This window comes from Coccinella septempunctata, chromosome 3 (assembly GCF_907165205.1).
Source record: "Coccinella septempunctata chromosome 3, icCocSept1.1, whole genome shotgun sequence".
NCBI lineage: Eukaryota > Metazoa > Arthropoda > Insecta > Coleoptera > Coccinellidae > Coccinella > Coccinella septempunctata.
In genome coordinates, this window is record NC_058191.1 from 19,226,515 (window position 1) to 19,251,401 (window position 24,887).

A 24,887-nucleotide genomic window follows, 5' to 3' on the forward strand; every position below is an offset into this window, starting at 1 on the left:
GCTCTTCCCTATAGCTTCCTGGTGTTCAGGCCCACTTGCGTTGCGAGATGGACACTCAGCATCAATGTCTTCTGGGTGTTGTTGCCCAGGCATGTGAATTTCATCAGAGGTGTTGGTGTTATTCTCTATTGCGCTGAAGTTCTCGTTTAATTGCGTCGATTTGGGCCGTTACGAAGAATTATAGTTTCAACGTTATTTATTTTGAGTTCATTGTCAGGCAACAATTTTTTCTAGTTAATTTGCTCCTGACAAATTAGTGCAAGAATTCACGCAGGAGCAAATCGTTGATTTCATTTTTAATTGATTTTGTTTCAGAGATTGGGAGTGAAAGCCCTAAAAGGTTTGTGAAGAGATCCGTTGGTATTTGTTCATTTCTCAGAATTACGCGGTACTGGTCTGCCATTCGTTGCTCAGTAACATTGAGATTTGGGTAGGCGTTGCAGAATTCCTCATGCAGCTTTTTCCTATAGTTGTTCGTGTTCTTTTCTAGTCCCGTGATGGAGTTATATATGCGCACAATAGTTTCATTCTAGACGTTCTCCACTTCATGCGCTTTCTAACTAACCCCGCTTGGGTGAGCACTGGCTGAGAATATCCTGCGCAGCACCTTCAGCGGTTCGAGTCGGCAATTGAATTGATCTAGTTGGTTGCTATTGTTGCTCTGGAGCTGTAGCTCCTCTTGCAGCAGGAGCCCGCTTCCTCAACATCCTGCCACCGACGTCCCGCATGCTGCCATGTCCAGCGCCGGCTCCAGACATGCCCTGACGATTCCCAGGCAGCGACCGAGGCTTCTCGTTATCACCATTTCCATGGGTTTGTGCTACCCTTTCTCGGTTTGGGTGAGGGGTAGAGAAATGGGAGCAGAAAGAGCACCCCCATAAAAGATGTGAAAAAGAGAGGAAAAAGGAATGGGACTGCGGACAGCAGACGTGGCTGGCTATATCGTCTACGTCGTTACGATGGCTACCCGACAGTCCTACTTGATAGCTGCCAGGCAGGCTAGACATTATTATTTACTTTAGCCTTGCGGCTTTCACACTCCTCTCCAGAGGAAAATTCACTTATCCCAGAAATCTCAGATATCAAAAGGATTAAGCTCTGTTGGAGCCCTTTCCAGGTTTTCGGGCTCGTGGTGGTGGTCGGGTCCGGGTCGCTCCTCGCCTCCCTGCTGTAGGCTGGATTCCTGCTCCACCCGCACTTCCTGTCGGAGCAGACGGTGTTCCTCTGCATTCCCATGTACTTGCGCACAGTTCCCGCCGTTCCGAGCAGTACCGCCTTCTGCATGACTCTATAGATATTTTCGTCCAACTGAAGCTTCCTCAAGTTCTCTAGTAGTTTCTTCGGTATCAGGCCTGTAGATGAAATGACAATAGGGATGGTCTTGATATCTTTCAGCTTCCACTTCTTCTGGTCTGTTCCTCCTCCTGTAATTATTATTATCATTATTATTTTTTTTACAAGTGGCTCATACCTGGCCTTGTATTGATTTTGTTCGCAACTAAGAGTATGTCTTGCATTTGAACATTTTTCGAATTAGTAGCACTCCTGTTGCCTCCTTCAACAAAAAATATCTCGTGATGGGAATAATCGATAAATTCATCATTCCTTCATTTTGACTTATATGCAGAAAGTTATATGATATTTTGTTTATTGTTTTTTTTTATTGACGGAAGATTGCATCATGTGTCGAATAAACATATTTATAATGAAAGCTGCAACGACTTCACAAACTATTTCATCACTGGAAAAAGTTCCCTTGGTTCAAGCGAGCGGCCTATTGGATTGAACACGTCATTCATGCGGTTAATATACGAGGATATATTGATATCTAGTTAGCCTAGACCAGTTCCATGCATAAAAAAAATATTGCGTTACCACATCAACGAACAATAACTCAAGTTTTATGGATTTCGATTTGGGTATCGGGTGACTGTCAAATTGTTGTTTGGAAAGTCAAAGTTTCATGAAACCTTCTGTGAGTCAATCAATTTGTATATTGTGTGAAAAAGAGACCTTACCATGAAGAAATCATGAAAAATCATAAAGAAATTATACTGACGGGCTTGGATACAAGGCTTGTATACCTCTGTAAGGTTTTTTTCAATTGTGGTTCTGAAAATGTTGTAAATAATATGTAAGTAACGGAAATGTGTATCCTATGACGGTAAATTGAATATTGGTTCATATCAATTTCTGATATAAATTGTGAAAATTCAACTCAGTTTATTAATTCGAAAAGTTTTCACAGAAAAAAAACCTTCGACGTAACTATAGCAGATAACCATGTACTCTTGTATCCTAGTCAAAGCTGTAAATTTTTTATAGATTGCAAATAAGAATTTATCACATCCAACAGCGTATTTCATTGACACCAATCGACTCCAAACAATGTTCAGATGAAAACTAACATCCTGGTCAAAAAACAAAACCATCCTTTTGTTTTGTCGCTCAGGATGTTTGTTTTCTGGTCTCAAGAAGGTCAATATTGAAATTGAATACAAGAAATAGAATTCGAATTTCGCGCCCCTCAATTATGAAAGAGAAAACTGTTATTGAACAGTTTTTCTGTATTGATAATACGTTTTCAGCGCCATCTCATTGTCAAATGTGTTTTCACTGGCCAAAATGTAGCCGGTTTTTAGTACTAGCGATATGAGGGCGTTTCCTATCTTTCTACTCTATAATCTTTGGTTTGAGGTCAAAAAAGTGAATCAGAGTTACGCAATAAATTAAAAGAGAGGATATGTCGACCGAAATTGTGATAATCGAAAAATTGGAGTATCGAGCCATTATCAAGTACCTCTATTTAAGAGAGTTAAGAGGTAAGCAGATTTACGAAGATATGCTTAATACCCTTGGTGATCAATGTCCTTCGTATGCGAACGTGAAAAATTGGACTGCAAGCTTAAAAGGAGGTAAATTTTCCATTGAAGATGATGATCGATCGGAAAGGCCAATTTCTATGTCAGTCCCCGAAAATATCGATGAAGTTCATGACATGATTCCATCAGACCGTCGAATTGGGCTAAAACGGATATCTGAAGCACTGAATATTTCATACGAACGCGTTCATCAAAAGACGTTTTCGGAAACAAACTCGATCTATTGAGGTCACGTGATGGATCTTCTCGGATCACAGACTCAGTTCTAAGTTCACGAACTTATCAGGTTAGGATTTGGAAGTGTCAGTCGTAAGAATAACATAACCACAACGTCATTCATATTTATTATAAACTTTACACCAAAGATTATAGAGTAGAAAGATGGGAAACGAAGCGACTAAAGCGATTTGAGAGCCATCTGTGTGTCACGCGTGTTTTTGAGACGCTAGGACTGGTTAAAATATCAATTTGAATGCCATTTGCAGAAACTTATGAAATTTTGTAAGATTTCAGTCCATTTTGATCAGAGAGGTTTTGAATGTTTTGATTCTCGTTCCGCATTTTGTTTATCTAGCTCGTTCTAGTTGCTGATTATTGAATTTTTTTGTCTTATTTTTTGGTGAAAACACCAAAATATTGTTCGAAAAATTATTGAATGGTGAAGAACTGTGTATCAAATAATAAAATGGATTTTCCGAGATCAAGTTTTTCACTCAACTAAGGAAAATGGAAGCGTAAGTATTAAATCTCGTAACATATGTGAATTTGTCATTCATTGATTCTAATTTTCAGTGCTCCGGAGTGGACGAAATTCTCAGGAATTGAAGACAATTACTTCAGCAAACACTAGGTACTAACTACACCATATGCAGTGAACATTTTACTGCAGGTCAATTGAGAACTGTTCATCCACGTAAATTGTTGTATGCAGAAAGCATCCCTTGCATGAACGGCCTATTAATAGGAAATTTATAATCTTAATAGGTCCTTTCAATGATTCTCAATTGCTATTCTTGTGTGACTGTCAAATTGTTGTTTGGAGAGTCAAAGTTTTATGAAACCTGCTGTGAGTGTTTTGTTCATTCATTAATCAATTTGTATATTGTGTCATGAAGAGACCATATCATAAGGAAGTCATAAAAGAAGCACGAAGAAAGTATACAGGTCTTGTTTATGTCTGTAAGGTTTTTTTTAAGTGTGGTTCTGAAAATTCTATAAATAATACCTACATATTATGTAAGTAACTGGAATGTGTATGCTATGATGGTATATTGAACATAGGTTCATATTAATTTCTGATATATTATGTATGTATATTTTACAAATTCAACTAAGTTCATTAATTCAGAACAATCTATTGTACAGAAATAACACCTTCAACGTATAGCAGATCACCATATACTTTAGTGTCCTAGTCAAAGCTTCATTTATTGCCCACAATTTCAATTTTAGTAAATTTTTTATGAATTGCAATTAAACATATAGCACATACAACAGCGTTTTTCGTTGATATCATTGATTCCAAAGAATGTTTAGATGAAAACTAACATCCTGATAACAAAACAAAACCATACTTTTGTTTTGTCGCTCAGGATGTTTGTTTTCTGATAGAAACAAAGTCGATATTGAAATTTAATGCAAGGAATAGTATTCGAATTTCGCGCCCCTCAATTAAAAACAGAAAACTGTTATATTAAAAAGTTTTTCTGTATTGACAGTGCGTTTTTAGCGCCATCTCATTGTCACGCATGTTTTCACTGGCCAAAATGTAGTCGGTTTTTACTACTAGCGATATGAGGGCGTTTCCTATCTTTCCACTCTATAATCTTTGCCTTACACAATATATTTTATTGATGCAGAAACAGAGTTTAAAAGAAAAAGTCGTAAGAATCTTCTTGCAATCTTGCAGAGAAATTTTATATTCCAATTGGAACTCCGTTTTATGGATGAATATTTATATACGATACAGAGCCTGTTTACATTATATTACCAGAGACAGTTCTGGGATTATTGGATACACAAGACTCTTGATGCTCCAGGAACAAGCAAGAAATTCATGAAAACTTGAGTGTTTCGTCAATAATTGATCGTTGAAATGTAAAGATCTGGAAGTTTTCTTGGGGCTTGGATCATCCTAGAATCTGCAGTTCCCCAGGACCTCAAGAAAACAATAACCAAGATTCTACTGAAATTGGGAGGGCCTGCTAGCTTGAGTGTAGTAATTTTCAAGAATAAATAAATAACCAAATATTCTTTCGATATGGCTCTTTGCCGCGAAACCCCAGGCAACTGATTCATAAGCCAGTTGAGGCCTAGCAACGGCTTTGATTATCTTCAATTTTGTCTCGTTAGACATTTGGCTTCTTCTTCTTATCAGAGGGTAGAGTCTATTCATTGCTGCTTTCGTTTTGTCGATTGCTTGTTTGATATGACTTTTCCAAGTAAGTCCTTTGTCAAGCGTTATTCCTAAATATTTGGCTTCATTTTTCCAGTCGATTTCTTCGCCGTCAACTTCCAGTTTCGTTGTGGGTCGCAGTCTTCTCTTCTGTAGTAATATTGCTTGGCTCTTTTGTCCATTGAGTTTGATTTTCCACTTTATGCACCAGTCATTTGTTTCGTCAATCGACTCTTGTAGAATTCGTTCTATTACTTCAGGGTTTCTGTGTCGAGTTGCTATGCCTGTGTCGTCAGCATATAACGTTAGCTTGGTTCTTGGATTTTTCGGAATATCGTGGATGTATATGTTGCACAGAAGTGGCCCAAGTACTGATTCTTGGGGTACTCCAGCCTCTATATCTCTTGTTGAGGAGCATTCTCCTCCCACTTTCACGTAAAATCTTCTATTTTTGAGATAATTCCTGATCAACTTGCAAATTTTGATCGAATATCCAGCACATCTCATCTTATATATTAATCCTTCATGCCATACTCTGTCGAATCCTCTGGCGACGTCTAGTAAAACAAGACCTGTAGCTTGTTTATTTCGGAATCCCTCTGTAATGTATTCTGTGAGCCTTAATAATTGTTGCTCTGTTGAATGCTCTCTCTGAATCCGAACTGTTCTGCTGGTATTAGTTTCAGATTTTCGGTTTCCTCATTTAGCCTCGTGGCGATAATTCTTTCTACTAATTTTCCTAACGCCGACAGTAGACTCATCGGTCTGTAGTTTTGTGGGAACTTCTTCTCTTTTGATGGTTTATTGAATACTATGACTTCTGCTGTTTTCCATTTTTCTGGGTAGTGTTCTGTCCTCATAATGCCATTCGCGATATTTGTTAGAGCGGCTATACCTTTTCTAGGTAATTTCTTTAACATAACATTCGTTATTTTATCGCTTCCGGGAGCTTTCCTCTTCTTCAAACTTCTAATCATTTCCCTGATTTCATTTGGCGATGTTGGCTTGTCTATTTCAGCAGCCGCTGTATTCAGTTCTTGAACCCTTTTGTTCCATCTGCTTGTTCTTAGATCTTTCAGGGCATTTTTCAGAACTTGGCTATGTCGGTTGAGGTTCCTTCTATTCAGATCTTTTTTATTCATCTGATATATTCTTCGAGTCTTCGATTTTCTCGTATAAGATCTTTTACTTCTTAAGGCGTACCGCCATGCGGATGACTTGGTGCTGGTCTCTTCACTCTTCTCGTGTTTTTTTCGTAAGCTTTCAATATAATCTCTTCCAGTTCATCAGCCGCACATTCCAGATCTCTGGAATGGAGAGTCTGGAGTGCTTATTGTTGAAATTTCTGTTATTTCCGATTGTATTAAATGGCTGTATTTAGCCCAATTGGTATATTCTCTTATTTACAGTAGTTTTTCTCTTGGTTCTTCTCCAATTGTCAATTCCACGGGATTGTGGTTTGAGGTTCCATCTTCCAAAGTTTCAATCGAGAATTCTTGAGTTATATTTTTCAGTATCGCGATATCTCTTATATCTGGTATTCCTCTACCAAAAGCAAGATATGTCGGTAACTCTGGTCCAATCACTATGGCATTTTATTTTTCGGCGAAATCCTTGAGTTTTTTGCCATTTCTATTCTCTGTTATGCTGTTCCATAATGGGGACTTACAGTTGAAATCTCCGATGCAGATTTTCGGGTTTGTTCCTTCCAACATGTTGTTTATTTCTTCTTCCAATAGATCCACTGCTTCATATTTTCAATTTGTCAATATAAAAGAATACTTTTCCCGATATTCTAAAAACATCGGTAATAACACCCATTTATAAGTCGGGGGAAATATGTCAAGTCGAGAATTACCGACCCATAAACATCTCGAATGCTTTGTCCAAGATATTTGAAAGGATAATATATCAAGAAATAATACAAAATTCACATCTCAAGATTAATCCGATTCAGCATGGTTTTTCTAGGGGGAAATCGACGGTAAGCAATCTTTGTAGTTTTACTGAATTAGCAGCGGAAGCAATTGAAAGTGGTCATCAGCTCGACACAGTATATACTGATTGCGAGAAAGCGTTTGGTAGGGTTAGCCATGCAATTCTTATTAGGAAGCTGGCTGCAGGAGAGTTCTCGAAAAAAGCCTGTAGTTTCGTTGACTCATATTTGAGGCAGAGACAGCAGTTCGTCAAGATTGGAGGTGCATATTCTCCATCTATAATTCAGATATCAGGTGTACCTCAAGGAAGCATACTCGGTCCACTGCTTTTTTTGATCTTTATGAATGATCTTCCTGCTCACCTGTATTTCTGTGTGGCTTTATTGTTCGCGGACGATTTCAAGCTTTTCAGGAAGATTCTTGATCTGTCAGATTGCTGCCTTTTGCAAAAAGACCTAGATGAAGTAGAGCGATGGTTTAAGATGAACAAGATGTCTTTGAATATCAAAAAGTGTCATGTTGTTAGCTACACACGGAAAATGAATCCGATACAATTCAATTATACAATCGGTTCACAAATAATTGAGCGCAAATCGAAAACCAAAGATTTAGGTGTCATGTTTCAGCCGAATCTAAAGTTCAATAGCCACTTTGAATTATCAACCGCAAGGGCATATAGAATGTTGGGATTGGTCTTCAGAAATGCGAAAGATTTTAATTGTTCAACTATCACTCTGCTGTACAATGCCCTCGTAAGACCTCATCTCGAATATGCCTCGGTAGTTTGGATGCCGTTCACAGTCACTAACATAGACAAAATTGAGAAAGTTCAGGAAAGGTTTCTGCGCTATTTACACCTGATAAAATATAATGAATATCCATTTAGAATATCGTACCAAAACATGATGAAGGATTTCAGTATGATTTCACTAGATAATAGGCGTAAATTCAAGGCTGTGACCTTTATGTTCAAAGTTCTGAATAATGTGAGCTACCAAGATTGTGATTTTGTGAAATTTATTAATTTTAAGGTTCCCAAATTGAATTTGAAAATTTTAAACAAGGAACCTTTTCATGTAATACATGGACACTTATCTCCTGTAAATTGTATGATGCATGTGTGCAATAAAATTGTAACAAAAACAATACTACCATTAATGAATTGAAAACTATACTATTGTAGGTTAGAATATTTTCTCTGTATTGTCTCTGTTCTGCATTTGTAATTTACCTTTAAGGTGTTTATGTGGAATTAAATTGAATTGAATTGAATTGAATTGAAATTGTTTTGTGGTGGCCTATATGCCGAGGTCATTTCGACTCTTTGACGATTTAATTCGGCAACAATCGTCACTTCTTCTGTTTTTCCTTGTGTTTCGTCGGATCTACTTCTGAAGTAGTGTTTCAGATCTGTTCTCACCAATATTGCTACTCCTCCTCTGGTGTTTGTAATTCTGTCACATCTATATGTTTCATAATTCATGAAATTCAGTCGTCTGTTCCGATTTATTCTTGTTTTCTGTAGGGCTTTAATATCAGGTTGTCTCTCTGATATTATTTATTCTATCTCGGCTTTCCGAGTGTTGATCCCGTTTATGTTCCACGAGATTATCTTGAGGGATTTCTTCCAAATATCCGTAATGTCCATTAATTCAGTTTACTGAATAATGCTTGGAGTTTTTTCTCCATTTCCCTCTCAATTTTCAACATTATCTTGTTGAAAATTTTCTCCGTGAAGATATCTAAATCATCGGCTGATTCAGATATCTTTTTCTTCACCTGTTGACTTTTCACAGCCTGTTTTATTGGAGGCTTCTTCTGTTCTTCTTTTTTCTGAACTGGTTTTGAAGTCTCCCTCTTGTTTTCTTGTTCTGTAGGTTTGGCCTTCGCTACTTCCTAAATTTTTTGAACAGTAGTTTTATTTACCGGCTTTTTCTGTTCAGCTGGTTTTCGGAAATTCTTCTTTCTGGTCACCAGCTTGAACTCGCTACATCCTTTGTAGCTAGCTGGATGGCCCTCTTCTCTACATAAGACGCATGTGGCATTTCTCTCTTCACCTTTTCTGGTGAGTGTGCAGTCATTGCTGCTATGGCTTCCTGAGCACTTCACGCACCTCCATGGGAAGGAGCATTTGTTTTGTGCATGTCCGTACCTTTGGCACCTAAAGCACTGGCTTGGACTTTTAGGCCTCTTTTTTTGTTCAACCACAATACAGAGATTGCAGAGTCGCTTCACTTCGAAGATTTCCTTTTTCTGGGTTTTAACCAGGTAGAGAGGTATGGACTTCTTCGTCTTGTACGATGTCATTCTGGACACCTCAGCTTCTGATATTCCTTCGAATATCAGGTCGTCCTTAATCAACGCAAGATCAGCGTCGATTGGTAAATGCCTGATGACGGCATATATCTCCTTCTCTCCCTCCATTTGGTAGGTAAAAAATTCTTTACCATGGTGTTCGAAAAATTTGGTAATTTTTCTATAATCATCTACGGTTGACGCGATGATTCTAATACCGTCTTTAACTACGGTTGCGCGGCTATAGTTCAACTTCTTGGTATAGAGTGCTTTAGAAAAATCGCTACCCAATCTGAGGTGCCCATCATCGTGATGGGTGGGATTCTGTCTTTTCTAGGCACTTCTGGTGCTTTTTTGGTATTTTCCTCGTCTGACGAGGAGTTGTCTTTACGCGCGCGTTAAGATGGGGCACATTTTGAGGTTTAGCAATTAGCGTTGCTTGATTCCTCTTAATGTCAGAAGTGACATTATTTCTCGCTGCCGAACTCGTAATTTCGGCAAATGTAGGGGGTTTTGGCGCTGAAAGCTTATTTATTTCTTCTTTCGCTAGGCGGAGTTCATTAATCAATTGGCGGACTATTTCATTCAGTTTCGCGATTTGAGTTTTCATTTGCTCGTTATCCTCTCGTAAAGTAGTCCGTCCTTCAGACTCATTCTCGCTGAATCGTCGACTTCTTCGGAAGCTTCCATGTAGAAACCCTCATTATCTGAACACGGGTTAGATGTTCGGATTAGGTAAACGAACGCAAAGGTTAGGGATCGAATGAACCCGAGTAAGTTTCAGAAAACGTCCTTACAGAGTGTTTCCTGATAGAATATCATTATTTATAGGGGTGATTTTTGGGCCCATTTTAAGAAAAAAACTTCGTATGAACATATGTCCTAAACGTCTCACCTTTTGAGATACAGATACAGGGTGGTAATGTTCCCAAAAATGAATCTTTTATTATTAATATCTACAATACCACTTCAGATATTTTAATGAAACTTGTCATTCATGTACTATGAATCAAGAGGCATTTTTTAATGTATCACTCTTTAAATTTAGACATTGATGGTACGCCACAGATTTCTCCTGAAATAAAAATTATTTTTGAAATTTCCAATCATTTCTTACCAAAGTTGATCACTTAATTTTTTTCAATCCGATGCACGGTTTTCACTTATGAAAATAAAAAATGTTTCTCTGCATTGAAATAAATTACATTATATATGTAAGTAAGAAATAATTTTTACTTATCGTGGTGAGCTGTGGCCAAAAATTTGATATTTCTGTTCTCAAGGCGGTTGTCATCATTTCGTGTATCAGTTCATCAGTCTTTAAATTCAGTTCTTCTTATTTATTTTTGAAAACTTAATCACCCTATATCTCAAAAGGTGAGACGTTAAGGACATATGTTCATATGAAGTTTTTTTCTTAAAATGGGCCCGAAATTCACCCCTATAAACATTGACAGTCAATTAAGAAACACCTTGTATAGTTTAGGTCAATTTGGGCATGAAAAATGGATCCCCAGTTGTTTGAATGTTGACCAAGAGCGTGCAAGAGTAGAAGCATTGCGTTCGATCTGTGCTCGATTTGAAAACGATGTAGACTTCTTAAACCGAATTGTTAGCATGGATGAGACTTGGGTACATCTCTACGATCCAGAAACAAAGTAACAATCGATGGAATGGCGACACCCTAGTTCTCCAATACCTAAGAAGTTTCGTGTCCAAAAATCTGCTGGAATAGTTCTTACTTCAGTTATTTGGGATTGCCATGGAGTAATCATGATTAAGGGTAGAACAATAACCGGAGATTACTATTCGGCATTACTGACCACTCTTCGGAAAAAAATTGAAGAGAAAAGACGCGGAAAGCTATCCATAGGTGTTTTGTTTTTGCAGGACAACGACCCTCCACACAAATCTCATGTTGCCATGTAAAAAATTCGTGATTTAGAGTTTGAATTACTAAAACACCCCCCTTATTCAGAGATTTGGCTCCATCCGACTATCATCTTTTTCCTCAACTGAAAAAAGTTTAAAAGATCTTAAATTTTCTCTGAAAGGTCTAGAGACGTTGCAGGTTCGCTGTAATAAATGTATCCAATTAAGAGGAGAATATGTTGAGTAAAAAATATTTTGACATCTAAATTTTGATTGGTTCTATAGTAGGCTAAGAATTTTTCAATATAACCTCGTATACTGACAAACTGTTTCATTTTACTTCCAGATTGCAGCAATGTTGGCGTGAAAGATCTGCAAGCAAATTTGTTTCCATTGCTACCAAAATTATCCGGTTATTTTGCGAGTTATTTTCTGAAACAACCTCTGGAAATGGATGAAGCAGACGAATGTGTGATCCGAGTGAAATCAATAGGTTCCAAGAATCTTTTTGATATCAACAATTTTCAAATTCAGCCAGCCAGGTGGCCAACAGAGTGTCAGGTTTGGGCGAATTATTTTATCAATATATAAATAACATCTGATCTTATTCAAACATGAATGTGTTTGTATATTCTTCTTATTTTGTAGAATAGTAGTTTGCATCATGCAAAAATGACTTTAAGCATTGAGTAGGTATAATATCTGCCTATTCTATGTGTTAGGGTACGAACATACCGAAGATGCATGGATGGTGGAGTTCGAGATCGCGGTCGTGGTTTACATCGACGTCTGGCAAAACATGTCGAAGATGCTTTCCTTTCGGTCATAGCTCACAAACGAACTGAAAAATAAATACCTTACCGTGGCGAATGTCACGTGATTTGAGGAGCACCAATAAGCGTGCAAGGTATAGCTCGATCGCCATATAAAATTAAACTATTTTGTTTTGCCATCGACATTCGCTGTAACCCGCGATGATAGGCGGCGAGGGAAAACGGATTTAAGCATCCTGCTGTCACCGCGACACGCTTATTGGGGTGTGTTCATAAACTTACTCCGAGAGTAAAGTATGAGTATGGTCATGCTCAGAGAGCATACTCTGAGGAACTAAAAGTACGTTTGTGAACGCTTCGGGTAATCAGACCTTACTCAGAGCTTGCTCTGAGTAAGTTTGTGAACGCAACCTAGGTGCTCTTCAAATCACGTGACATTCACCAGGGTAACGTATTTATTTTACAGTTTGTTTGTGAGCTTTGAATGAAAGGAAAGCACACAGATTACAGAGTAGAATAGATCTGACACTCACGTTCTACGGTGAAAAATACAGTTTATCCCGCCCTCAGCGCCCCCATGCGGTTGCCACCCAACTAACTGGGAGTAATGTCGGTATAACAGGAAACTGCAATTGCAAGGCGCGAAATTTAAATTAGCCCATTCACTGGTGTTTTAGACGTCGATAAAATAATATGGATTATATAGGGCGAATTTAAAGGAGAAATAAAACATCTCATGAAAAATATACATATATTGATATTTCCAGCACAGGAAAAAAAAATATGGAAATACATAAGCTATAATTATGGCAATGAATATATGAGCAGAGGTAAAATGTCAATAGGGTCACATATCTTCGTAAGACAATAATTATAATAAACAGTAATAATATTGTTCATAGGAAATGAGGTTGAAATTATTATATATTCAGAAATCTTCAACATTATCCAAAAAGGACACAATGTTTGTTGGGAGTCGGCAATAGAAATCAAAAACAGCATGCCAAAGCTTAGAATGCATGAATAATTTGGAAAAGAAAAAATTAGTCGCCCAAAGACCTATGTGGATTTTATATTTTCCTGCAGGAAAGATTTCAAAGTCTCTAAACAACGACTCCCTGTTTTATCTTCCTCACAGTTAGATCACCAGGAATGCACTGACATGAAATTATTAATAACTAAAGTTTTGAATGATGAAATAAAGTGTTCAACATTTGGGTTAGTATTCCTTACTACATGTGCTCTAATGTACCCAAAAAGGTTTTCTAAACAATCTTGATTGAAAGCCCCAGTGTGAATATATTTAAAGTGATAATCATTGAACAGTTTTTGCCTAAGGTAAAGGAATGCTTTCAATATTGTTACTATACTCTTCAAAGTGGGCACCACAATGGATCTTTTCTTTCGAGTGCAATAAAATGAAATACTGTTGAAAATTTGTATTGCCTGCTCCCAACAAACATTGTGTTCTATTTGAATACTAACCGTCTTCTTTAAGAGTTTCGCAGTGGATGTCCAAGCTCTGGATACATTCAACGAATCAAATAACTCATCCAAGAATGGTATAAAGTCAGCAGTGTCGATAGCCTCTCTGTGAAGCTGAAGCGGATGCTTGATTTCTAAAAAGGAAAATAGTAAATTTTTGTATTATTATGTTTGAAAAAAATACTTACCCCATTGAGAAATGAGCTTCATCATTGACCCCACGGAGTAGCTTGATAACTGACTACACAGTTTGACTTTCATTTCCATTAACACAATTTTTTTTTGGTTGGATTGGTTTAAGTATAAATGATTAATGTTATAATTACGTGGTTCTTTGAATCAAATATTTCTTACAAGAAAATTGATTTCCTGATAAAACTGCCGAGTTCAATAAATGGGTATTTTTAATTTACTCTCGTATAAGATCTCGTTTGTAAACAAGAATTTGCATTAAAACATATTGACATTGACACTGTAGGCGTTCACAAATCCAATATGTCAGAATACAGTAATCTGTGGAGAATATGATATATATTTTCGTATGCAGTGCCACTTAGCGATTGATTGCAGAACTAAATACCGTATTTGGGGTGGGGGTAAGGAAGTGTCAAGCCCCTGGGAAAGCATCTGCAACACGTATTGCCAGACATCGATGTAAACCTCGACCGCGATCTCGACCTGCACGATTCACCATCACCATCTTCGAACCCTTGGTATGTACGGTCTTATTTGAAAATACAGGTTTGTCCATCGATGTAACGCTCGCTAATTCCACGCGAGCATCCATGAATCTTGGGTATGTCCGTACCCTTAGAATAGGGTGACCAGACGTCCGTCAATGTGACGGACAGTCCGTCAATCGTCCAAGAAGTCCGTCACTGGAAAACGTCCGTCAAAATCTTAAATTTAAGTATTTTTCTCAAGATTATTTGAGATGGATATTAAAAAAAGAAAGTGCAAATTTATGGAAGATCTTTCGAAAGAATTTCCATTTCTTAAAACACAAAACTTGATTCTGAAGTCCAATGTACGAAGTGTTCGGGTCAATTTAGATTGCGTTTGGAGGAAGAAGAGATAATGTACGGCATGTTTCAAGTTACGAACATAAAAAAATTTGTAATGCAGCAGCGTCTTCCTCCCTGACCAAATATTTGAGACATTCAAATTTTGGGGATGAATAAGCTTCTCTATAAACGCCTGAAGCCCTCTTCTCATTACACAGTGTAATGCACAACCATTATAGTAATATTATTAAATTTTCGTTTTTGTGTTGTAATAGACTTCTATTATTTCTCTATTTTCAATAAATAGATTTTTTTTTATCGCCATACGTTGTAGGAAACTGAGTAGCTGGAATCATATACAGGGTGAGTCTTATAGACTCGTATAAATATTTAACAGTAGAATCTTAAGGTCAAAAGAAACACTTTTTTCCTATACCGTTTTTTCCGAATGGTCTCCGTTTAAAAGATACAGGTTGAAAAATATAAAAAAATGTTATTTCTAGTTTTCACTAATGGCTTTATCGAATGAAATGAATTTGGGAATATAGTTTTCGAGTAATTTGAAGTTCAAAATAAAAGATATCTGTGAAATTCTAAAAATTAGGTAATTTTGACCGAATGCAACTCTTTTTGAAAGATCCACAGATGTCACAGATTCATTTAGTTATTTTGTAGGTAATTTTGTTTTTCCAGGGCTCATTATGAAAACCTAAAATGGCTATATTTTCTTATCAGGGCTGAATCGGAAAAAATGGAACAAGAAAAAAATTCTTCTTTTGATCTCAAGAATCTATACTGTTGAAATATTTTTACGATTCAAAGACTCGCCCTGTATATATAAATCAGGTCCGTCCGTCATTGAACATTGGATAATCTGGTCAGCCTACCTTAGAATACCTAATGCTTTAAGTATAAAACCACAGAGTGGAGAAAAATCAGGACAGTGTTACCGAGATGGTCTTTTTCTGAAACTCTTTAGGGTTATCGCTCCCAGTCTCTGAAAAAAAATCTATTAAGAATTTACACAGGAGCAAATTTCTTATTTCCATATTTTAATTGATTTTGTTTCATAGACTGGGAGTGAAAATCCGAAAAGAGATTCAGAAGATGCAGAGTCCTCCCAGACTGAATTTCAATCGATGTCTCTGATATGGTGTTTGCATATGGCCGACTTATGTTTCCAATTGAAGTTGGCGTAGTACATACATTCGAATAAATAAAAGAGTATATATGGAAAATATCTAAGCGCCTCATGTTCAGACGACTGCATCATATTAGATTATTCTTTTTTGTTGTAATAATTATTGTTAGAACGAGGTTTCGATAACAAAATATTCCAGAACAAATCGTACGGAGAAGAAAAAATATGATTTCCTTTGTCTTGAACGGGCAATCATGGTGTGTTCTTTTTTCTTTCAATATGTCCATGGCTGATCAAGTCATTCAGTATATTTGATCAGAATTCTGACACTTGGACAAAAAAGTGGAAATATTATTGGGCGAAAAATTCAATCAGAAACCATGATATATAAAAAAATTTTACATTCGATACATGGATGCATTTTAGGTGGCTTGACGAAAACTGAATGACTGACTGACAGTATTGACACTTTGACAAATAAAGAATTCGCCTATGGATAATATTGATTTTCAATGTTAGAACGTCAGAAAAATTTGAAAGCTCCCACGCAAATACGTATGATTTTTGAATCATGCGCATTATGACTTGGTCCCACAACAAGTCAGAGTAATCTGTAGCCACCTTTGTACTCCTAACAGATATTTATCATTGCATTTTCTATACCCCTAACAATAATATACAACAAATCATTAAAAATAGGAGCGTTTCCGAAGAAATGGAAGAAGTCTACTATAATACCCATTTTCAAGTCAGGTGAAAAGAACCTTATAAGCTTAGAACATAGAACAACAGGAAGGAGCATATTGTTCATTTTGGTGTGACCGAATTTGGTGCACATATGGCGGAATCCATATTTCCGGTTTAGCAGTGGCGTAGGGCATAAATAATCTCAATTACTGTCCAACGTAATTTTGGCTAATTTCCGATCGCATTTTTTATTTTTCGAAAGCTTTCTATTATTGAGTGGAAAGAAAAAAAATATTTTGGGAATACTCTTGTGAAACATAGGAATTAAAATCTCGAAAGATGTGAGTAGGAAAAATGTATTTGTTTTTCTCTTTGTACTTGTGAATACTGAGAAATAAATAAATTTTGTATATTTATCTATTTAAAAAGAATATATAGAACGTCACTTTTAATGTTTATTGGTTTTTAAAGAAAATCAATCTATTATACAAATTCCTTATTCTATCTTCATTTACAGTATTTTTACAAATATAATTCAACCTCGTGTTTAAATAACAATTTGAAATACTTTTAATTAAAAGAGTTTCGTGACTCTCTAATGGGGAAAAATCATGAAAAATCATTTCATCAAACACACTTTTTCCAATAAAATGTTTAATTACATTAAGTGAACCTTCTTCACGGTTAATTTTTTTATTTGAATATGATTGGCTTCTTAAAAATTTTTCTGCAGTCTGGCATATTGCAATGACTCCATTACTTGGGTAACTCAAACCACCCTTTGATTTTGTTGCAATCGAGGAGTTTAGGAAATCCTCCTTAACTCCAAATAACTGTGCAACACACTGTTCACATTTCAGTTTCTGTCCAATTTTAAAAGAAACAAAACCAGCAATATAAACAATCACATATTATGTAAGTGTACAGAACTGGCTGGCCTAAGAACCATTCATATGGGAAAACCAGCTCTGGTTACCCAAGAGGTAACGGCCAAGGCCCCTAAGAAAGTCTTCGGTTTTATTAACACCATTCTAAAGACCTCCTTAGGTTTCCATGAATGAGTAGGGTAGTGAACCAAAGATCTATGTGGTCGCAGTTCCCGGAAGGCCAACTGAGCCATAACGACCCCAGTTCAAGAAATAATAACAGTCCTTACCAACAATTCATCACTTACATATTTCACACGGGGAGCTTCTATAGTTGGAAATGCATTGGGAAATAATCTAATAACAGATTGTGAAGATCTGTTGAAACATTCTTCCTTGAAGTGCTTGGAGCACAATAAGCTCCTGTTGTTAGGAGTAAACCCAGGCTTATTAACAAAACTCACCCATCTAAATCTACGTCTTTCATCCTAAGGAAATCTGAAACAATAATATTGAGACTAATTAATTTCAGAAATCATAACAGTTTGTCATTCCTGCTTTCAAAATATTCTTGAAAATTGAATCTACCAAACCCAGTTTGTTCAATTGAAATCCTTATTATCTAATGTCAACTACGCCCATGGTTTGTTCACGATAACGTCAAAATACATAAACAGGAATACCATTTTAATATTCAAAAAAAGACGTTAATACAGTATGAATAAAACCTACCTGTGAAATGTTACACCGGAATTGTTTTTCTTTGGTGTTTTTGAATAGCCACAAGCTACACAACTGACCATTTTCTGGAAAAAGTTCCTTACCACAAAAATATCTTATTTTAATAATTTCTTTAGGTAAAATAGTTCAGAATTCACTTCACAACTTAATTTCACTCAACTCTACAAAATCCAACGCAGTTTAACTCGAAAAATATCCTAAAAATAACAATTTGATATGAATTTGATAAAAGCTTCACGTTTGACACCTATATCAAAACAAAACAATGAGTCATAATTTGGTGCACTTCGGTCTCACTTCCTGTCCTTGTATTCGCGTGGAAAGGCTCCTTCCTGTTGTTCTATGTTCTAAGCTTATAAGCAATTACAGACCTATTAGTAAGCTTTGTATTTTTGGCTATTCGAATCATACCTCCTTCATCTTGTACAAACTCAAATTATTCAACATGGATTTTTCAAAGGGCCAATTCAATTATTTTCACTGAATACCTTCTAGAAAGTTTAGATAGAGACATTCGGTCGACGCTGTTTACACTTATTTCAGCAAATCCTTCGATAAAATAAGTATTCTCTCACAAGAAATAAAAATGTAATTTTCTTTCCTTACTCAATGCAGGTACGAGGTGCTAAGCCGTTTAACTCATGTAAAAGATCTAGGAATTATATTCGATTCCAAACTTGAATTCGATTTACACATCGACCATGTCACCTCGTCCTGTAATGCGACTGTGGGATAATAATAATAATAATAACTACTAGAGAACTACTAGAGAACTTGAGGAAACTTCAGTTGGACGAAAATATCTATAGAGTCATGCAGAAGGCGGTACTGCTCGGAACGGCGAGAACTGTACGCAAGTACATGGGGAATGCAGAGGAACACCGTCTGCTCCGACAGGAAGTACGGGTGGAGCAGGAATCCAACCTACAGCAGGAAGGCGAGGAGCGACCCGGACCCGACCACCACCACGAGCCCGAAAACCTGGAAAGGGCTCCAACAGAGCTTAATCCTTTTGATATCTGAGATATCTGGGATAAGTGAATTTTCCTCTGGAGAGGAGGGTGAAAGCCGCAAGGCTGAAGTCATAATAATTCATTCATCCTTTAGGATATGTACATACATGTATAGGACAAGTCAAATTAGAAAAGTGAACAATAGTGCAGTTATTCAGTGATACAATCATCATAGTATTCTTTGACAGTGTAATAACATCTACTTAATAACAAGTTTTTAACTTTCTTCTTGAATTTATCATAATTTTTTTTTTATTGTATCAATATTACAAGCAATCAGAATATTATATTCTTTAAGCTCATTTTTTGGCGTTAGAGCAGGCTGCTCTCAGTTATCGTGATGAGGACCTGTCCATTGACAGTTCCTTCTTAAAACTCTTTCAGGTCTGCTGGCCATTTTCGTTTGAGTCTCCTACTGTGCTGAGGTTCGGTCAGTGGGTGTATCAGGATGTTCGTATGTCCCTCAAGCCTTGCGTGGTGTTTATCGCTTTCATTCTTTATGACGTCCTTCACGTAGGGTATGTTCAAGCCGTCGTGTAGGGTCTCATTGGAAACATACCATGGTGCATCTGCTATCATCCTAAGAATTTTGGACTGACTTCTTTGGATTATTTTAATATTTGATTTGCTAGTGCAACCCCATATCTCGATTCCGTAAGTCCAAATTGGCTTTATGATGGTTTTATATATCAGTAATTCGTTGTCTATTGCCAGTTTTGATCTTCTTCCCATGAGCCAGTGCAATTCTTTAACTTTGAGATCTATTTGTTTACGCTTTTTGATGACGTGTTCTTTCCATGTTAGTCTCTTGTCCATGTGCATGCCCAGGTATTTTACTGTGATGGATTCTCCATTTACTCAACCATTTTTGTATCTCGTCCAGGTGATTCTGCAGCATGTGAGAGGCTTCTACAGGGTTTTCGTCGCTTGCTAAAACAGCGGTGTCGTCTGCAAATGTTCCCATTACAGTATGTGGATTGGTTGGTAGATCAGCTGTGTACAATAGATACAGTAAGGGACCAAGAACACTTCCTTGTGGTACTCCTAAGTGGCGGATTTACATATTTGCCGCCTGTAGGCTATTCAAATTTTGCCGCCCTTACCATAATTATTTAGTTTAAGTTCAGCATAAATGCTGAACTAAAGTTCAGCAACTATAAAAACAAGTAGCAAAGACGAAAACAAACATCAAATATAATATATACATGGCGAAAAATTAAATTCTTTGTCAAAAAATAGGGTGGATCTTCAATGTAATATTTTTACAGCTCTCTAAAGGTGGCACTCGAAAAGCAGTTCTTGATTTTTTTCTTGAGAATCGAAAAACTGACAAGAATGAAATTAAGCAGATATTTTATGCGGGGAAGATTTCGGTGCTGTTCCTCTATGATTGAAAGTGCTAGCTATTGAAAGCCACCTCTAAACATTGTTCCGCAAGAAACTTTTTTCCATATTTCACAATGAAAAAATTGATTTTCGATAGCTTGATCCATCCTTAACAAATAGGGTCTTTTGTAGTATCTTGCGAATATTCACGGTTTTTCAGAAAAAAAGGGACACCTTAAACAAAGTGCATATCGAACATTTCTGCGTTTGCGCACACAATCATTTTAATGAGTATGTGACAAAATTCTCAAGATGATAGCCAAATCAACAAATAATTGTAACTGAATCAAAGTTAATCAAAACTAGTCGTACCAAAATTACATCCGCTTACTAGATAAATTCTAGTTCAGAATTGATTCCAGCCTCTACGACTCACGCTATCATCATGATTATTTTTTTATACCGTGAATTTTAGCAAGAAATCACAAGAGACCTTATTTTTGAGAATAGATTTAGTTATCCAAAATTAATTTTTCATTGTAAAATATGAATATCGAAAAAGTTTCTTGCTAAACAAAGATCAGGGATGGCTTTTTCTACCCCTTTCTATCACAGACAAAGAGAACCTAACATTTTTTGTAATGCCTTCACGACCGTACAAAATGTCTGCTTGATTTAATACGTATCAGTTTATTGATTTTCATTAAAAAAATTTTGAAAACTGTTTTTCGGACGCCATCTTTAGGGGGCTGTAACAAAGCAGGGGTACAGAAAAGGAAAGACCTTCCCTATTTTTTTAAAGCCCCCTAAATTTTCTGTAAATGTTCATATTATTATATGTAGGTATTATATGGCCACAAACTAACTGACGCTGACAATAAAATAGGAAGGTGAGTCATAAAAGTCTCACCTCGGGTTTCATAAAGCTTAATCAGGGAATCAACTAATACGTCGATTTGTTTTTATTTTCAAGTTATAATTCAGTCAAGATCGTTTAGAATATCATTCTCGCATCAAATTATGACGTTTATAGGTCCATTAAATTATTCTCAATTGCTACTTGTTCAATATATTCAAAAACGAAAAGGTTTCAGTGATTTCGTTTTAGAAATCGAGTGACTGTCAAATCGTTGATCGCAAAATCAAAGTTCTATGAAACCCGCTGTTAAAATATCTTTTTGCTATGTCGTCATATGAAATTTTGTTCATTAGTTCTGACTCAATACACAAAAAAACTAAAGCGTTCAGCTTTTCTTGCCCTAATGTGGTTCGTAGGTACCTAACTTTTCATCTTTTTCAAGCAAAAAAAGCTTCTCTAACCCGAAACATTCGTCGCTGGTGTATACATAGAGCCATAGGTACGAACTGCTATATCGAAGTTTGGACAAACATTTCTTGAATTGTGTTTTCCGAGAAACCGAAGAAACACATCCCAACGATTCAGAATCACCAAAAATTTTTCACCCTCACGGAGTTTCAGTAAAGAGTCCAATGCGGCCGAAATAAGAGGGAAACAGGAAAATAATAATAATAATTATTATTATTAATAACCATGCAGGGCAAAATAATGATGCACTACTTGTTCAGTTTATTTATATTTCGGGAAAATCAGATGTAGATAGGTATTAAAATAGCTTTGAAATACAAGTATTTCAGTTTCTATAATGGGTTCACAAAAAATTGTCCCCAAATTTGCCGCCTCCTAAAATCTGCCGCCCTAGGCTTCAGCCTACTCAGCCTCTATGGTAAATCCGCCACTGAGATGTTATGGGTAAATTTGTCGATATTTTGTCGTTCACTCTCACTCTAAATTTTCTGCTGTTCAGATAGGATCTCAGAAGTTTGAAGTACGCTATTGGAAGAAATGTTTTGATCTTGTAAAGTAGGCCAGGGTGCCAGACCTTATCAAATGCTTGGCTCACGTCCAGAAATGCGGATGTGCAGTATTTTTTCTGTTCCAATGCTTGGTTAACTACGTGGCTTAGTCTGTGTGCTTGCTGCACTGTTGAGTGAGCTGCTCGAAACCCAAATTGATGATCTGGTATCCATTGCTCTGTTGTTGGATCTGAGTTGATTCTTCCCAGTACGAGTCGTTCAAGGATTTTTGATGTGACTGGAAGCAGACTGATCGGCCGGTATGAGGTAACAAGGTTTGGATCTTTTCCAAGGTTTTGGGATGAGAATGACTTCTGCTGTTTTAAACTGCTCTGGCCAGTAGTTTTGTCTAAGTATGGCATTGTATAAATTCTTTAGTAAGATAACCCCCCTTTCTGGTAGCTCTTTCAGCATTTTTGTGGTAATTTTGTCAGATCCTGCTGCTTTTTTTATTTTGAGGTGTTTGATTTCCTCTTGAACTTCGGCTGTTCTGAGAGGTTAGATAGGTGTTGTAAAATCAGGTATATTCAGGAGTTCCCTCTCTATTTCATAATCTATGGCGTCGTCGTTGGGGGTAAACACTCCGGCTAGGTGTTCTGCAAATAATTTGGCCTTTTCTTCATCGTTTCTAGCCCACTGTATATCAGATATTGAATTACGTATAGCTGGGATGTGCATCGTAGGCTTTTTGGAACTTTTTATCGGCTTCCATATGAAATTGTCATTTCTGTTGAGGTTTGAGACATAATTGTTGAATGAGGCCTCTTTTGCCTCTTTGAGTTCCGTCTTCAACTGGCGGGTTATTCTGTTCAAGATGTTTTTATCTGCTGGGGAATGTGTCCGCTGCCAGTTTGCTCTTGCCCTTCTTTTTCGTGCTATGAGCTCCTTAATTTTCGCCGGGATATTATAGACCTGAATTGCTTCGTTCATTGCTGGGGTTGCTTGTTGCACTGCGTGTATAATCAGGTTATTGAATGTGCACAGCGCTTTCTTAATTTCATCTGGGTTTTTCAGGCTCACATCAAGGCTTATCGTTTCTTCAATTTAGTTTCGGTATTCTTCCCAGTCGGTTCTTCTGTTGTGTAGTCTTGGAATTGGTTTTTTATATATTGCAAAGGCGCCGACTGTTGCAATTATGGGGGAGTGGTCCGATGATAGGTCGTAGCTTGGAACAATATCCATGTTTGTAGAAGAGATGCCGTTTGTAACGAAAAAGTCCAGTAGGTCTGGAATCTTTTTGGGATCAGTCGGCCAATATGTGGGGGTGCCAGTTGATAAGAAACTGTAGCCATTTTGTTGTATGAGACTAGCAAGTTCCCTACCCTTAGTTGTGGTGAGTCGCGACCCAAAGAGGGTATGTTTGCTGTTATAATCTCCTCCTGCTATGAATTTAGGACCCAGTGTTGAAAAGAAGTCACTGAAGTTCTCTTTTTTGATGTTGGTGGACAATACACTGCAGCAACTTTTATATTGTACGATGCAAGCTGTACCTTTATAGTTGTAGCTTGTAGCAGGTCTTTATTGTATTTCGGTAGTTCCACATGATTGATGGTATTTTTGACGATGATGGCGGTGCCGGCATGTGCGGTGTTGTCGGGGTGATTGGTGTGATACGTTGTGTATTGGGGTATGTTGAAGTAGGACCTCTCTGTGAAGTGTGTTTCACTTATCAGTAAGATGTCTATTGAGTTGTAGTGGAGAAAAATTTCTATTTCATTCTTGTGTTGTAGAAGACCGTTGGCATTCCACTCGGCAATTTTAATGAAGTTAGTGAATTTTAATGATAAGGGTTGTTAGCATGTTCATCATCATGGTGTTCTGTTGAATTAATTGTTGAAACATTGTTTTAAACTCTTCTAGAAATTTGTTCATTACATTTGTGAGATCATTTGGTTGTTCTTGATTTTTTGTTTTAACTGCAGTGGCATAACTTCTTGTTGTTTGCTGGTAGTGATGTGGGAATGTTGTTTCTTCCTGGCGAGATTGTAATTTTGGATATTGCTGATTATCTATGGGGGGTGATGTATGTTGTGTTTGTGTTGAGAACGTTGTTTGCTCATTGTTGTGTGTCCTCCTGTTCGGTTGTATATTCTGTCTATTATAAGCATTACGGTTAGTTTTCAGTAGTTTGTGATAGAATTCGCACCCCTTGTAACTTGCTGGGTGATCTCCTCCACATAAAGCACATGTTGCTGGCGTTTCTTTGCTTTTTCTGCAAGTGGCAGTGTTGTGTGGTCCTCCGCATTTAACACAGACGAACGGTCTGTTGCAATAAGTTTTTGAGTGCCCATATTGCTGGCACCTCATGCATTGTTTGATTCCATTTGTTCTAATTGGGGGTTCAATTTGTATGGCTGTGTTGTGGAGGTACTTTAGTGCATATATATCTTTGTTGTAAGTGGCTGGTTCTAAGTCTACAAAGAAGAGATTTAGTGGTTCTTTCGTCTATCTACGCCTTCCATTAATTATATTCCTGACTTGGTGTCCTTTGTTTGCTAATTCGTTCTTGATTACGTTAGGATCTGTTGAGTGATGAAGGTGTTTTATCACTATTCTATAAGCGCGCTCTTCTTTTGGCTGGTATGTGTGATGAAC

General features: G+C 37.0%; 1 protein-coding gene and 1 long non-coding RNA gene across 3 annotated transcripts in view; one reads left to right on the forward strand and one right to left on the reverse strand.

Moving 5' to 3' along the window:
* LOC123310584 (cytosolic carboxypeptidase 2-like) overlaps positions 1 to 24,887 on the forward strand; it is a 799,664-nt gene that overhangs the window by 130,200 nt on the left and 644,577 nt on the right. For both annotated transcript variants that reach the window (XM_044894135.1, XM_044894134.1), the window contains exon 2: positions 11,728 to 11,942. In XM_044894135.1, coding sequence (XP_044750070.1) covers positions 11,728 to 11,942 — 215 coding nt within the window. The remainder of the gene's footprint in view (positions 1 to 11,727; positions 11,943 to 24,887) is intronic.
* Positions 17,646 to 18,430, reverse strand: LOC123310591. Its single transcript, XR_006537382.1, has 2 exons — positions 18,070 to 18,430; positions 17,646 to 17,835 (listed from the first exon to the last, which is right to left on the reverse strand). It is a non-coding gene; the product is annotated as an uncharacterized LOC123310591 (long non-coding RNA).